Source organism: Talaromyces amestolkiae (genome assembly GCF_001896365.1).
Source record: "Talaromyces amestolkiae strain CIB chromosome Unknown scaffold10.1, whole genome shotgun sequence".
In the NCBI taxonomy this organism is placed as follows: domain Eukaryota; kingdom Fungi; phylum Ascomycota; class Eurotiomycetes; order Eurotiales; family Trichocomaceae; genus Talaromyces; species Talaromyces amestolkiae.
In genome coordinates, this window is record NW_024468046.1 from 527,425 (window position 1) to 541,922 (window position 14,498).

The 14,498-nt window shown below is 47.3% G+C and overlaps 3 protein-coding genes across 3 annotated transcripts; all 3 read left to right on the forward strand.

The window, feature by feature from the left end:
• Positions 1-1,951: 1,951 nt before the first annotated feature.
• Positions 1,952-4,273, forward strand: BHQ10_005658 (uncharacterized protein; the record flags this gene model as incomplete). Its single annotated transcript, XM_040878158.1, has 1 exon — positions 1,952-4,273. One exon carries the CDS (start codon positions 1,952-1,954, stop codon positions 4,271-4,273), a length of 2,322 nt encoding a protein of 773 aa, XP_040734162.1.
• Positions 4,274-6,491: 2,218 nt separating this feature from the next.
• On the forward strand, positions 6,492-10,307 carry BHQ10_005659 (uncharacterized protein; the record flags this gene model as incomplete). The annotated part of the gene is made up of 2 exons (XM_040872577.1): positions 6,492-6,494; positions 9,968-10,307. Coding segments are annotated over 2 exons (343 nt in total), but the record flags the coding sequence as incomplete, so codon positions are not given.
• Positions 10,308-11,379: 1,072 nt separating this feature from the next.
• Positions 11,380-13,609, forward strand: BHQ10_005660 (uncharacterized protein; the record flags this gene model as incomplete). The annotated part of the gene is made up of 3 exons (XM_040878160.1): positions 11,380-11,499; positions 11,564-11,913; positions 11,974-13,609. 3 exons carry the CDS (start codon positions 11,380-11,382, stop codon positions 13,607-13,609), a joined length of 2,106 nt encoding a protein of 701 aa, XP_040734164.1.
• Between the last annotated feature and the right edge of the window lie 889 nt (positions 13,610-14,498).

The window sequence follows — 14,498 nt, forward strand, 5'->3', positions numbered from 1 at the left end:
CTGCTTTGACTGTGCCACATTTTATTTGCCATACAGTCTGGTCCCCAAAGTTCTCTCTTTTGTCTGATGATCTTCTTTCTCTCAGAAACTGTCTCTTCGTAGCTCTATCAATGAAGCTGCATCACTCGAGTTTCTCGTCTCTTGTCATAGCAAGGAGTGTTTGATATCTTTGCATACGTGATAATACATCAATTACCTATTTTTCATGAGATACACGATTTTAATTGCTCACTGGAGTCAATCATGAGTCGCCAACCCAGATTGAACACTTCACTGCGCCAGCAGGTATACTCTTACGTTGAGACTCCAATCGAAATGAGTCCGCCTGGTTTTCCTTCGCATTCCACAGACATCACCACAGACCAGACTACTGCCTATAACGATCAGATTCCAATCACTAATACAAATCAGCAAGAGAGCCTCCAAACACATCCAGACCACATAAATGTTGCGTCGCAGGAACTTGAGCGGGCGCGACAAAAGCGCCTACAAGAGAGACAAGCTCTTGCTTTGAGTACGACCAGTCTCACAGAACACCCGGCGCTATCAGCACCATATGCGGAGGAAACTACTTTGCCACAAAGCCCGCCGGCGCACTCATCTTCTCAATATCAGTCACCGCCATACTCACCTGGTCCTTTGCCGGAGAAAAGACCCCCTGATTGCGAATATACATCCCCTCAAAAGATATCCATCACCCCAGATACCAATCCTCTACAATCTCCGCGTTCGCCAGCTCTTCATCGAATGGGCACGTTCCCATCTATCAATCAAGAATCACAACCCGTGCATGAATCGCACCCTAATCATCAGCCCGGTCAGATCGCTCACCCAAACCAGATAGTGATCGGTGGTCATTGGAGTACAGGACTCTGCGAGTGCACCGACGTCGGGACTTGTTGCCTGGGTCTTTCTTGTCCATGCATTCTCTACGGCCGAACGCAATACCGACTGCTACGCAAATCCCGGGGAGAAGACCCTACCAATCTGCTGGGATACGACTCGTGTAACGGGTCTTGTACATCAATGGCAGTCTTTTGTGGCTGTCAATGGCTACTAGCGACAATACAGCATACGCGCACCAGAAAGGCTTATGACATCGAGGGAAATGTTTGTTCTGACTGTGTCAGAGCTAGCTGTTGTACGTGCTGTACCTTCATCCGCAATGAGAGGGAGATCAAAAGACGAGAAGAGAACAGGGCATATTCAGCACAACTTACAGGGTCAGCTTTTGTGACACCATATATTCCGCCCGGTCAAATGCATTATGGACCTCACAGAGGTTGATTTTCCCTTTCTTTTCATATTCTTGTTTCGGCCTGAAATCTTGGATATAGTTACCAAGCCCGGCCTGGTGATGTATCTCTTTCTCATAAAGCCCACACCCCTGTACATTCAGATAGGCCTCTTATGTATATATGTCACTTATGACGTTCCTTTTTCCGCTCTTTTTGAATGAGAAGAAGCATAATATAAGACTTTATAAGTTAACACGTGATCTCTGTTATTGGATTGGCTGCTGTTCAGGTGAACCGGCGGGCTCGGCGGGCAAAACGAAACTCCGACATCCTTATTCCCCAGTCTATCCTACATGATCTTTCCACATACACAGATATCCTCTCATTTCTCTCTCATTTGAATCAATCTCCCTTTATAATTACAGTAGTATATCTCAACATTTTCGCATAATATCATTGCATTTATCTGACCACTTCGACTACATTTCGACCCTCATCTGTACGACTGAAGTCTGCCGCGCTACTTCCCCTCGAAAGCTCCACACACTTCTTGATCTCTTCATCGCTTCCTTTGCAAACGATAATAAATTACGGTTCACGCGGTCAATATTTGGAGATTGAACTCCAAGCTGTTTTTTTCCAGATGCAGTCCAGTGGCAACTGCGAGGCGACCCTCGCGTTGTTGGAAATAACTGTCGTCCTACGCTGAGAACATGGATATCGAACGCCGTCAAATCTGGGCACAGCCCACCACGACCACTTCTGCGCGCCCGTCATGCACACCATTTCTACTACCAAGCAATGGTGTCCTCACGATCAACAGCACTTTCTCGGTGACAATGACCGAAGACGCTTACTACCAACCTGTTTGCACGGGCACAGCAAACGATGGAGTTCTTCCCTCGGCTAGCATTAACAACCAAGATCCTTTCTATGCCTCCGTCGGTCCACAACTTTATGCGATTGGCTGCATGACGGTGGTCAGCTATCTATTAGTTATCATCCTCCTCATCACTCCTCGAAAGTTCTATGTTGGGGGTCCTGGAGGTGACGGAAATATATTGGGACGACATGGAATTATAAGTGGCTCTTACAGTGGACAATCGTCTGTCACCGGTGTTGGCGGCCGTCCCTGGTTGCAAAAAGTGGCAGCATTGTCAGTCGCAATCTCTTTGACCATCGCGACGGTTGACTCATTTCGAGTGGCCGAGAGACAATACGACATGGGTTATACGGACGCTACAGCTTTGACGGAGGAAGTCATTGATGGTACTGAAATCAGAATCGTGCATGTCGTGTCCAGTACTTTTCTATGGCTCGCCCMGGTTCAGACACTTATTCGATTGTTTCCACGGCACAAGGAAAAGGTCATGATCAAATGGGCCGGTTTCGCCTTGATCGTGCTTGATACGATTTTTGCCATCTTGGATAATTTTGTTTCGCACGGCTCAGAGACACGACCACGGCTTTTCGATGATGCGATACCTGCGCTTTCCTATCTGTTTGAATTGGCACTCAACTTGCTTTACGCGGCTTGGGTGATATTTTATTCATTGTCAAAACACAGGTTCGCCTTTTTTCATCCGAAAATGCGGAACATATGTCTAGTGGCTATATTTTCCCTGAGCGCAGTTCTAATCCCCGTCGTATTTTTCATTATGGATATTTCTTCGCCGGATGTCGCCGGGTGGGGTGAATATATCAGATGGGTCGGGTCTGCGGCTGCTAGTGTCGTGGTCTGGGAATGGGTCGAAAGGATAGAAGCTCTTGAACGTGACGAACGCAAAGGTGGGATTCTAGGACGAGAAATATTCGATGGTGATGAAATGCTAGAGGTCACACCTTCACAAGAGGTCGATTGGCCTAGGTCATCGAATGCGCCCGGGAATAAAGGTGGCCGCGCCACTGGGGCTGCTTGGAGAGGCAGTACCGTCCTGAATAATAGACCTATTCGCAGAAGCAACCTTGTTTTTCAACTTGGAACCCGCAACCGGAATGACGAAACTAATGAGAGTCCAAATCAACGCGCCGCATTAGATCAGAACACATCTGCTCCTCCCCTGCCTCCACCAGCTGCAGTAACTCCGATCAGCCGAGCTGATACAACAAGTGCTGCCTCGACTGTTTATTATGTCCGCTATCATACAGTTGCTAGCCCAACTCCTCCTTTATCTGCCGCGCCAATTGAACCTCCTGAACAGTCCGGCCTCCAATACAAAGGAGAGAATATTCATAGCGGTGCGGTGGTATCTAATGAAGCACATCCTACAGCACAATATACAGCGCCGTGTAATGAATTTCTTTCGACAGCAACGTCAGGGTGGAGACGCTGGCTCCCAGCAGCTGGTTTATTTGGAGCGAGACGATCATCACCGCCACAAGAGATAGCCACTGCTCAAGAAGAAGAGGAAAATTCACGAGACAAGTACAGCGACAGTGGTTATGACAACTTCACAGAAAAGGATGTGGTACCTACGAACACGTCTTCAAGGTTCCAACATGCCTTGTCTTCACTCCGATTTGGCGAATTGCAGCACAGATTTGGTGCACGATCCCCTAGGCCCTTGACAGTAACTGTGATTCCGTCCCGCGATCTCGCTCAGCAACCGTGGTCACCTCAACCAAACGAGGCTGAGTCGTCCAACCCTCAGACAGGTTCGCATGGTCTCCCAACTACCGTAATTCCAGCACAAGGACAACGCACACCAGCATGGCCCTCGCCTTCAGATGCTTTAAATGGACTAGGAGATAACGGTCGGCTCGAGTATGACCCGGAGACGGCTGCTCTAGTAGGCGTCGACTCGAATGATATCACGCAATCAACGACGTCTGAGTCCACGGAGTCCTCGGCAAGTGATGCATCAGATCCGCCTGACCAAAGGACAAATCACCCCGTGCAAGAGCGTCAGCAGCTGCACAGATCACCTTTTGAAAGTCATGCAATACCCGGAGGACAGCATATGTCTCAACAGACGGCGCAACATGACTATGACGATGGCGATGTAGAAGCCGGACGTGGTCGCCGGCGCCGATGATTCCTCGTTTCTCTCGTTCCGCTCTTTCTTAAATTTGTTCTGTTTATTATGATTTTTTATATACCTATCAATTTGTATCAGCGAGGCGTTCAACTGGTCGGCTCAGTCAGGGTAGTTCATCGGGCTCCTATGATATATGGTAGAATTCTGCCGAAACATTTACTTCTGCTCCATAAATAATGAACACTGCTTCAACCATGGATAATGCTTCTCATCGAACATAAACAAAGTACAACAAGGTGACAACATCATAGTAGGTTAATTAAGGGGGAAAATCCATACCTAGGTGACTATATAAGATTCAGTTTTAACAGCCAACATGCTGTAAATTGAAAAGTTATAGAAAATTTTAGAGACATTGAGAACATCCAAAGACCTTGGTTCGCTTGTTCTCGGTCTTGTACGACTTTTTTCCAGTACAAGTGAAAGTGGACATCATAAGCCATAGTCGTGGAATACATGCGATTATTGAACACAATAAATTAGATTCTCTAAGTACTGACCTAGAATAGCACGTATTAAACATCAATGAGATATTGAAGATTGACTGTCATATTTAGAACACTTGAAATGAGACTAATAAGTCTTTCGTTTGGTGTTTCGAGGTCATTCAACATTTGAACTGTAATGGCACATAACGGTCTGGAGAGTATCGTCAACTTCGCAAGCTATACTGGCGATAGGAACTCCCAGTTTCTACTAGAGATGCTACTTTGGTAGCTTGCGCTTAGCTAGTCAGTCGGATAAGATCTTCTAACTAGATTGGACGCGGTTTTCTTTTCAGTTTGTTAAAGTATCGCCCATGCAAGGCCATCTGGAGTCAGAGATAGCCTTCCTTCCTTGGTGGCTGTGTTCTACCCAGTCCTTACAAAGTCTCAAAGCACGTCGGGCTAACTGCCGGACACTCTCCGGCCGAAAATCCCGGGCTGTCCTTGAAGTTGGCCGTTAAGGCCTGAACTCAAAGAGAGTTTCCTACTAAAAGTGAAGTCAGAGGCATGACTCTGCTCAAGGTCGCGGGGCTCTCAACGAGGCAGGCCTCTTCGCCGAACGCTAGGGTTGACATCTGTCTTTCCCTCCAAGCGAAGGGCGTGAATCAACTACTTTTCATCAACTTTGGAAAGTCGCTACTGTGGGTTGTTCTTTTTTTCAAGCACGTAAAGTGCTGCACTGCGTATACGTCTGCAAAGAATTTTTGGTATCGGCCGTGATTGTGGAGTTATCGCTGTTGCCAATTATGGCAGCAGGACCCTGAATCGCATACGATGATGAAGCGCTGCTGTCTGCCTGTAGATTTTGGTATGCTGTGGACCACGGTTCATCTCCTGTTAGGTCATGAAATAAATATAGTCAGCCAAAAATGAGTAGATTATGCGACACAGAGATACTTAGGCATGCCACTACTTTTTTCAAGCTAAAGGGAAAGGCAACTGCCTACCTGACAACGCATGTTGTCGAAAGGTATCGATTTGGCTTGTATACATCAAGCCTGGATGAGCGAATCCATTTGCCCCTAGTGCCAAGGAGAGGGTCATAAGGATCACTGGCATTTAAACAGGTCTTGACATGGCGACTAGGACTTTAGACTTCTCGGAAAGCATCTGATATTTTGATACTACTACGAAAGCGTTCGTTCTATTGTGAAGAGGTTGACTAGAAGGGAGATCATCTCGAGATATTTAAACCCGTACCCTTTAACTTGCTACGTTGAATCAGACACATTATATAATGGGCTAACTGGAGACTGACCTTCCGTCCTATAAACAAGTGCGGTTAAGAACGAAAGAGAATGATGCGTTTATCCAGACTTTCGAAATACCGGTGCTTCATCCGAGACTAAATCTTAACACTTCCTCTCACTAAACCAGAGCCTAGACAGCAAGATCAACCAACCTTTTCTTGGCTATCCAACGGCGACCCGGGGCCCGGGACTTGGGCCGAGTGGCTGGKGATGTAAAGTCTTGTATGGGTCTCCTTAGGCTGGCCAAAACCCCGGCCCGCCACATACCCCATGACCTGAGATCAAGCTTCTACTTGCTGTGAAAGGCACGCTGTTGCATACCAGGTATATGCTGATAGCTATTACTGGGCCTTATGCCGACAGCATGCTCTATCAGTAGATCAGCCAACCATAATGCTATATGAACTGGCTGGTCGCTGCCTGTCTGCCTCGTAGCGACTTCTCAGTTCAATCCCTCAACTCACATGCTGAGCCTCGAACATGGTCAACCTTCTTCGATACTTGGTTGTCGTGGCAGCTTGCTGTCCCGCGGGAGTGTGGACTCTGAAGAACCCCATAATCAGCGGATGGAACCCTGACCCGGCCGTCATTCGGGTGGGCAGCGAATATTTCATTGCAACATCTTCCATGGAGTATTTCCCTGGAATCCCGATTTACAAGTCCAAGAATCTAGCTGACTGGGAGCTATACTCCCATGCGTTGACGAGAACCTCCCAAGTGCAGCTATGGGGAGTCCCAACCGGCGCCGGTGCGTGGGCGCCGTCGATCTCTTACATCAACGGCCGTTTCTATCTTGCCACGATGACTCGCTGGACCTACGATCCTGTCGCCCGCGTTTGGCCTCGCGTCATGTGGATCAGTTCTCCCGACTTGACGGAGTGGAGTGATCCAACCTGGGGCGATCCGTGGGGCATTGATCCTTCTCTATTCCAAGACCCCTTGACCAACAAGACCTATCTCAACCTGATGTCGCCTAACAACAACGGTGATCGTCTGTGGGGAATTTACCAGTGTGAGGTAGACCTGCAAACTGGCCGTTGTATTGGACCGTACCTGGGCCTCTGGAACGGAACCCTCCCTCACAACTCCACGGCCCGTCCGGAGGGACCGAAGATATTTCATCGCAACGGTTACTACTATCTCCTCATCGCGGAAGGTGGCACGGACGATCTGCATCGATCAAGCATTGCACGATCAGCATCACCGTCCGGCCCATTCACCCCGGGTCCGAACAACCCGGTGTTGTTTAACGGGGCCTGGGGTTACGACAATTTGACCGTTCAGTCGACAGGTCATGCCACTATGTTCACCACGGAGTCTGGAGACTGGTACGCTGCCTTCCTTGCTCGCCGTAAGATCAATGGGACCTCGGTGCTTGGCCGAGAAACATTTATGACCACCGTGACGTGGGATTCAGACTGGCCCGTTTTCAACAATGGAAAACCAATTCTGTTGAGCGAGAACATTGGGAATCTACCAGACGCCAAGAAGACGAAATCTTTTGTCGACAAGTTCGACAGATCATTGTTGGACCCGTCATGGTACCAGCTCCGTGATAAGTACACTCAGAACTACCATCTTGACGATGACGGACTTGTGCTCCATCCCAACGTGTTCGGACTGAGTGATCGAGACAGCCCGGCCGCTCTGCTGCGGAAACAGAAATCTCTCAACATGACATTTTCGGCACGTCTTCGTGACTTCGAGCCATCCCTGGGTCCTCTACAAAGCGTCGGGGTGAGCGTGTACCTGAGCGAATTTGAGCACCAAGATCTGGTGGTGCGAGGCTGTGTCAACACCACCGGCAACTGCCTGTATACAACCATCATCACAAACACAACCTCCACGGTAATGTCCCCCTATCCTATATTATAGCGTTGCTATTCGCTTTCATAATGCTAATACAGAGATTCGCGAGCGCTATAGATAACTGCCTTCCCGCTCAATTCTACCTTACCGGGAGATATCACAATGCATATTCGGGCGTCGCCGCTCAAGTATGAGCTGGGCTACAGCACCGTTTCCTACCCGGAGCCGACGTGGCTCGCATCAGTTGCTTCATCATGGCTAGGCTTTGCACCTGCAAACTATTTTGTGTTTTCTGGACCATCGTTCGCACTGTTTGCCAGCGGTGGTGGAAATCCTTGGCCGTTCGACGCGCCGGATGTGGGCTTTTCCGAGGTTAGGGAAGAGTTCTATGAGGAGAACATCCCAGATTATGATGTGTGGTAGATGCACAGAGTTTTCATGTGAAGACCCATCTAATGAGGTGGAAATTTTTAGAAATACTTAATTTTGGTCACAACGAAATGCTATTCACGCATCTGGGAATGATAGTTTGGTAATCTTAAACACTATCGGGATCGTGGCACCTTCTACGTAGGCCCGCCGCGCAGACATCTATTCTTCGATGTGATAGATACTACGTAAATAGGCTCCCCATCCATCGTAGAGGTATCAAAATTAATATTTAGTCAAGGAGTTGTGTCCGTGCTCATTATCAATGTCCAGAGAGGAGATGAAGTCCTTGTTACCACAGCGAGAGTTATCTTTTTCTAGTCCCATCAGCTGACCAAATATGAATGCTACAAGTTTCTTCTCAGAAGTAAAGCACTAGCAGACCCGTCGCTTTCTGTCCTGTAAAGTCTGAATCACTTGCATTCTAATCGATTGAAAGATCTAAATTTAAGCTCTTACTGGACCATACATATGCTACGTGTTCATTAGACTCCAATCTATTCAAAATGCAAAGATCTCCCTCTCAAGCAGCGTTGGAACTCCTACGTTGAGTCGCAAATGGCCCGCTAGGCATTCTCGTAATCTTGTAGGCTATCTTCCACAAGGCGTTGTACAACGTACAAATTGTATTCCTTTTTTGTGGGATTACTATTACTTAGGAAAACAATATCCATAGCGTACATATAAGTGATAGTATGCCATTCTCATCTGATATAGACTCTATAGTGACACAAGCTGCGACGGTGCCAATAGTCACTGCTATATCTGGGTATACAAGGGCTCTGTTCAACACAGATACAACTGAGGTACTACTCTGTACACTGTGGATGTAGAATATCATTCGAATCTGTATTTTGCATGCCCAATACTATCTAGAATCACCTGATGAATTTCGTTACTCCCTGGACCTGTGAGGATATACAATCTCGGACTAATGGAACTGACATGGTGATAGAGAATACCAGACTTAAAGAGCCATCTTTCAGCAATGGTGAGCTCGTGTCAAGATCAACTCTGACTACATACCTAGGTACTTAGCTATCTTCAGAGTTCCTCTGCATAATATCAAATTCAGAAACACAGCAACTGACAGAATAATCGAGTTTATTGCTTATCTTGAGTATAACTCACAATGGCCCGAGTCTCTATTATCTCTTTCATTGTCTGTGGTGAGTTGTATATCCGGAAATGCGGGAATGAGATATACGACTAACGTTGTGATAGTCATTCTCCTGGTTCTCCATGGACAGGTAAAGGCTAGCCCATTTAATGGGTCAATGCTCAAAAATTATACAGATGGTGGTCTTCGGGTTGATGTAAGTAGCAACAGATACAGCATCAAGGCTTATGCTGACGAGAAAAATGCAGATTTGGGAACGTTGGGACCAGTCGAAATGTGCAAGTCTATCTTGTCCAGGCAAACATGTTTACCATCTACCTATACAGAATAGGCCCAGACAGTTACTGACACATGTGTGAAAGTCTGAGTCCGATTTCGATTGCTGTAACCCTCAATGTGTCAACCCAGAGTCACATACAAATTCCGGTTTCGATTGCTGTGATGACCAATGTGTTGACCTACAATCAGACCCGGACAATTGTGGTGCATGTTTTGTAAAGGTATGTGATATACGGTCCCGATCTCATGGCCTATACATATGGATCGATTTAACTTGGTTCTCGTACTCAGTGTTGTGATCCCACGCCATTCTGTATAGATGGAGAGTGCTCGTCCTGCCCAACCCAATGTCCATTGCCAACCAGCACAATTACCACTACAACGACCACCACCTCGTTAAGCACTACGACCACCACCTTACTAACCACTACAACAACAACATCACTGAGCACTACGACTACCACCTCACGAACCACTACAACAACAACTTCATTGAGCACTACAACTACGACCTCGGAGACCACTACAACCACCACCTCACCAACCACCACAACAACAACCACTACCTCGCCAACCACGACGACAACCACATCAGAAACCACTACAACAACAACCTCATTAAGCACGACAACAACAACCACCATCTCCCCAACCACTGAGACAAGTACAACAACCACTACAACCACCTCACCAACGACAACGACAACGACAACCACCGTAACCTGCAGCCCCTCGGTCTCCTATTCCTCCACTACCACGCCGAACCCCTGCGCTCCCACAGTTACCTCTACTCCTGATAGTCTTCCTTACGTCGTCTACTTCTCGGGTCAGGGTGTAGAGGAAAATACAAACAACCCGGGCAACAACAACCCCAGCACTCCACCGATCATCAGCTCATTGTCTAATGCTGAGAATGATCCGTGCGGCGCTATTCAAGCATGTGCCAACCTGGCTGCAGCTGCTGCACCTTATCCAGATGCCTATTGGTCCTTCGACGTCCATTTCCTACAATCGATCTGTCAGTGGCAATGCGTGCAGTACTGGGAATTTAATTTTGATCCCTCCTATTTCAACGTCCTTAATCCGGATGTTAGCCAGGTGTATGGCTATTACTTTCTTCCATAGTTTGTTTGCTGTTCCATTTCTTTTCTTTCATGCTCACATCTTTGTACATTCAAAGACTCATTATTTGGCTTTCTTTGGTTTTACACGGTCCCCGAACACGAAGCAGAGATTGGTGTAAGGCTGATCAAATATAAACCTACAAGGTTTGAGCTGATCAATATGGTAAAATAACTTCAGATTGATAACTGATTCTCAAGACGATCTAACAGGGAAGACATGCCATACTTATAACCACGTAAAGTGTAAAGATTCGATTCCGTGAAGGAGCCGAGAGGGTAAGATCAATAGATCGGATGTGGGATTTTGTTACAGAACGCTTGTAGTAACGACTTCTTCATGGGGTCTGGGACAGTACTTGAATCGATGTTGTCCATTCATAAGATGAAGGTGAAGTTGATGCAGTGATATTGTTGTTCGAGCTAGTCCTAAATTGGTCTAACGCACGCGGCAAGTGCCGGAGAAGAAGAGGCTGAACAGCCACCAAATTAAGGCATCCCGAATGAACAATTTCGAAAACGATCGACCAACGTTCACACGCCAACCTCCCGCTCTCCCTCCGATATACGAGTCAATGTCCGTGGTATCGCCTTATATGCACAGCCCATCATGGCGGCTGTCAACAGCAATATGTTTGAAATCAGCGTGCGTCCAGACCAACAGAATGGAGCAGGCGGCGCGCAAATCATAACCTTACCGCTGAACCTGATTGCGCATATAGTTTCATGGGTATGTGTTGTTCCAGTGAGCTTCGGTGACTGATCTAGTCCGGACGGTCTCACATGGTAAATAGATTGAGGATCCAGGCGATCTTGCCCGCATGTGTCGCACCTGCCGCCTGCTGCACTACATGGCCATCCCGCATCTCTATCGCAACATCTCCCTTACATCGTACGACCGTATTCGATATCGCGACGAGCTGCCGGAGGGGTGGGGCAATGCAAGTCCATTCTCCATGGGACTCAACACGTTGGTTACTAGAGCTCATGCATCGCTCGTGCAATCCATGACTTTGCGCGGCGAGTGGAACGAGCCGGAATTAGAAGAACTCTCCAGAGTTGGCCGCGTGCCGGACTCTTCAATGATGTTAAATATATCGGTGAGGGCGGCGCTTGATCGCACCAAGAATATCGAGAGCTTCAGGTAAGTCGGTCCCGATTGATGGGGATAGGGTTCTACTTAGCTAACCACCATTTCCTTCAGCTGGGAACTCAATACGAAGTTAATGGAGACGGTATATCTGGGCCTCCCTAAGCTACCAAAACTCACGTCCTTGTCCATACGATTTCCATCAAGCAGACATCCGCGTCCGATATGTGTGGTTCCCGCTATGCCTCATTTGCGCAAACTCAAAGTGACGGACATAGATCCTCTGTGCTATCCCGACGATATCTCAACTTTGCTATATAAAAGTCCCCATCTTGAGGATTTGAAAATGCATTGGTCGCCCCGCATGCGTGAGAGTCAAGAACCCAGCGTTGTCGTTCACGATTACTTCCGTCATTGCATTAGAAATAAAGCTCCACTGAAGCTGAAAAAAATTGCATTTCACAATTTATTCTCACGGCATACGAACGAATGGCAGGAAGCGTCTGACGACTCCGTACTCGAAGAAATGACTTTCCTAAACGGTTATAGCGAGGATTCGCCATCTCATCACACATTTGTCGACAAGACGTGGACAACAGCCCGTATGGAAATTTCGAAAATGTTGAAACTGAAGCTTATCAGGCACGATGTCGTCTCAAAAGAGCTTTGCGAGTATCTAAATTGTTTTAGGGGTTTAGAGAAGTTATACTGCGTCAATGCTACTCGCTCCATAGGATCGAGGCCAAGTATGCGGCCGTTGGGAAACAATTCCAATACGCACTCATACCTTGTCGGTACCGGAATTGGTGCCAATGGTACCTTCCCTTCTATTTCCGGAAATGGCTCCATAACTTCTCCGTCTTCMCCTCGATCTCCCGCCTCTAATGCGGCCCAGCACTTACAGCTCCGGGATTTCTACTTGAACTCCGTCATGACAAATCATGGTGCCACCTTGCGACATCTTATCCTACCTTCGCGCTGGCCGCTGTCAAGCAACACCCTTGCGCGGCTGGTTCATGTCTGCCCCAACTTGGAGCAGGTCGCATTTGCCCTAGAAGTCTCAACAATGGATGCGTTCGGTTTACTCATTCCATTTCTCCGGAAACTGCAAGCAATGCGAATACTGATTCCATCCACCGAAAAGTTCGGACAGGAACAGGCTAATACACAAACCAATTCGGATTCTCCTATTCCAACATTTTCTAGTATGTACGAAATGGTTGGCCTAGACGATGATATTCACACCGAGAAGATTAGCGCAGTGACAGCGGACAGAGAACGGGCTCGTTCACTCAAGGTCATTGGAATGGGCTGGAAGGCATGGGAACTTGGCGATTTCTATTATATTTCCGCCTCTGGCGATACACCGACTGCATCTGAGACGGAATATCATTATCCAGTAGACGAAGCGGGACCTGTGATCAATATTCCGAGCGGTCGAGGGTCTCCAGCTTCAGGTCTCCCCATCACCGAATCAGCCAGAAATAGTCAGCCAAACCATGCTACTACACGTACATCTACTCCATACGTGACGAAAACACCAAAGTCGTCACTAGGTAAACACGCCCGTGACGAGGCGTCTCCCCCATTAGGCTCTTCGACCAAACCTTCACTGGTTGTGGACTCGGACAACTGGTACGATACTCTTCCTACGGGAGAAAAGATTATCTGGAGACGTCGTGTGCGTCCAGTTGGCTGGGAAGTTCTCAAAAACTGGGAGATATGGGCTCTAGATTCACAAGACGTCTGAGAGTAATGGTTTCGCCACGCAGCTACATACTACTGTACGGTAGATGAAGCTGTTTGATATGATAGCTACGAAAAGACAGTGGCTCGACCATCAAGGACACTCGAATTCGCCACACTCCAGTTGGTTGTATCATAACCACGAAGTCGCGTATGGCCCCGCCCGCCGGCGAAGGAAGATGTGACAGTGAAACTCATCGGCCTGAGTACAAGTATTATTATGGAGGAGAGTTCGATAATCCTTGAGTCACTGTCATATATACCGGCAGCATGCAGATCAATAAGAGGTGGGATATTCAGGCTCATTATATTACTGATGGAAAGAATCTTCTTCTTGAATTTTCCATTTTCTAGCACCACCTTGATGTCAGCAACTGCATCGTCAGTAACTGGGGATCCAAACAAGAGCCAAGGTTTATATTCCTTTTATAGGTATCTGAATAAAAGGCTCTCGGCGCCAGTGCCTCAAAGAGAGTCAGGCAGAAAACTTCGCGACTCTAGAAGGGTACCCTCGAATCCGCCGATACTCCATGCCACTTTTACAAGAAGTGAATAGCACCCGATAACACATTGGACATATAATACCATTTTTTGGACATCATTTTGTATCATATACTCACATTTGAAGATCTTCATTTATATACCATAGAAACGGTGAGATATAGAATGGCCAGGGGGCAGATTTTTGCGCGTGCTACCAATTGTAAGACGAATACGGATTTTACATTAGCTTGTCATTTGATTTCGAGACGGGCTCGAAGATAAATTGAACGGCATGGCCAATCAAGCGGTCATATCATGTTTAGGATGACACATGATAGGAACTTGAAGACAAATTTGAGGCTCGATATTCGAGATTTAAGCATTGAACGCAATGGGAACCCTTTTGTAGT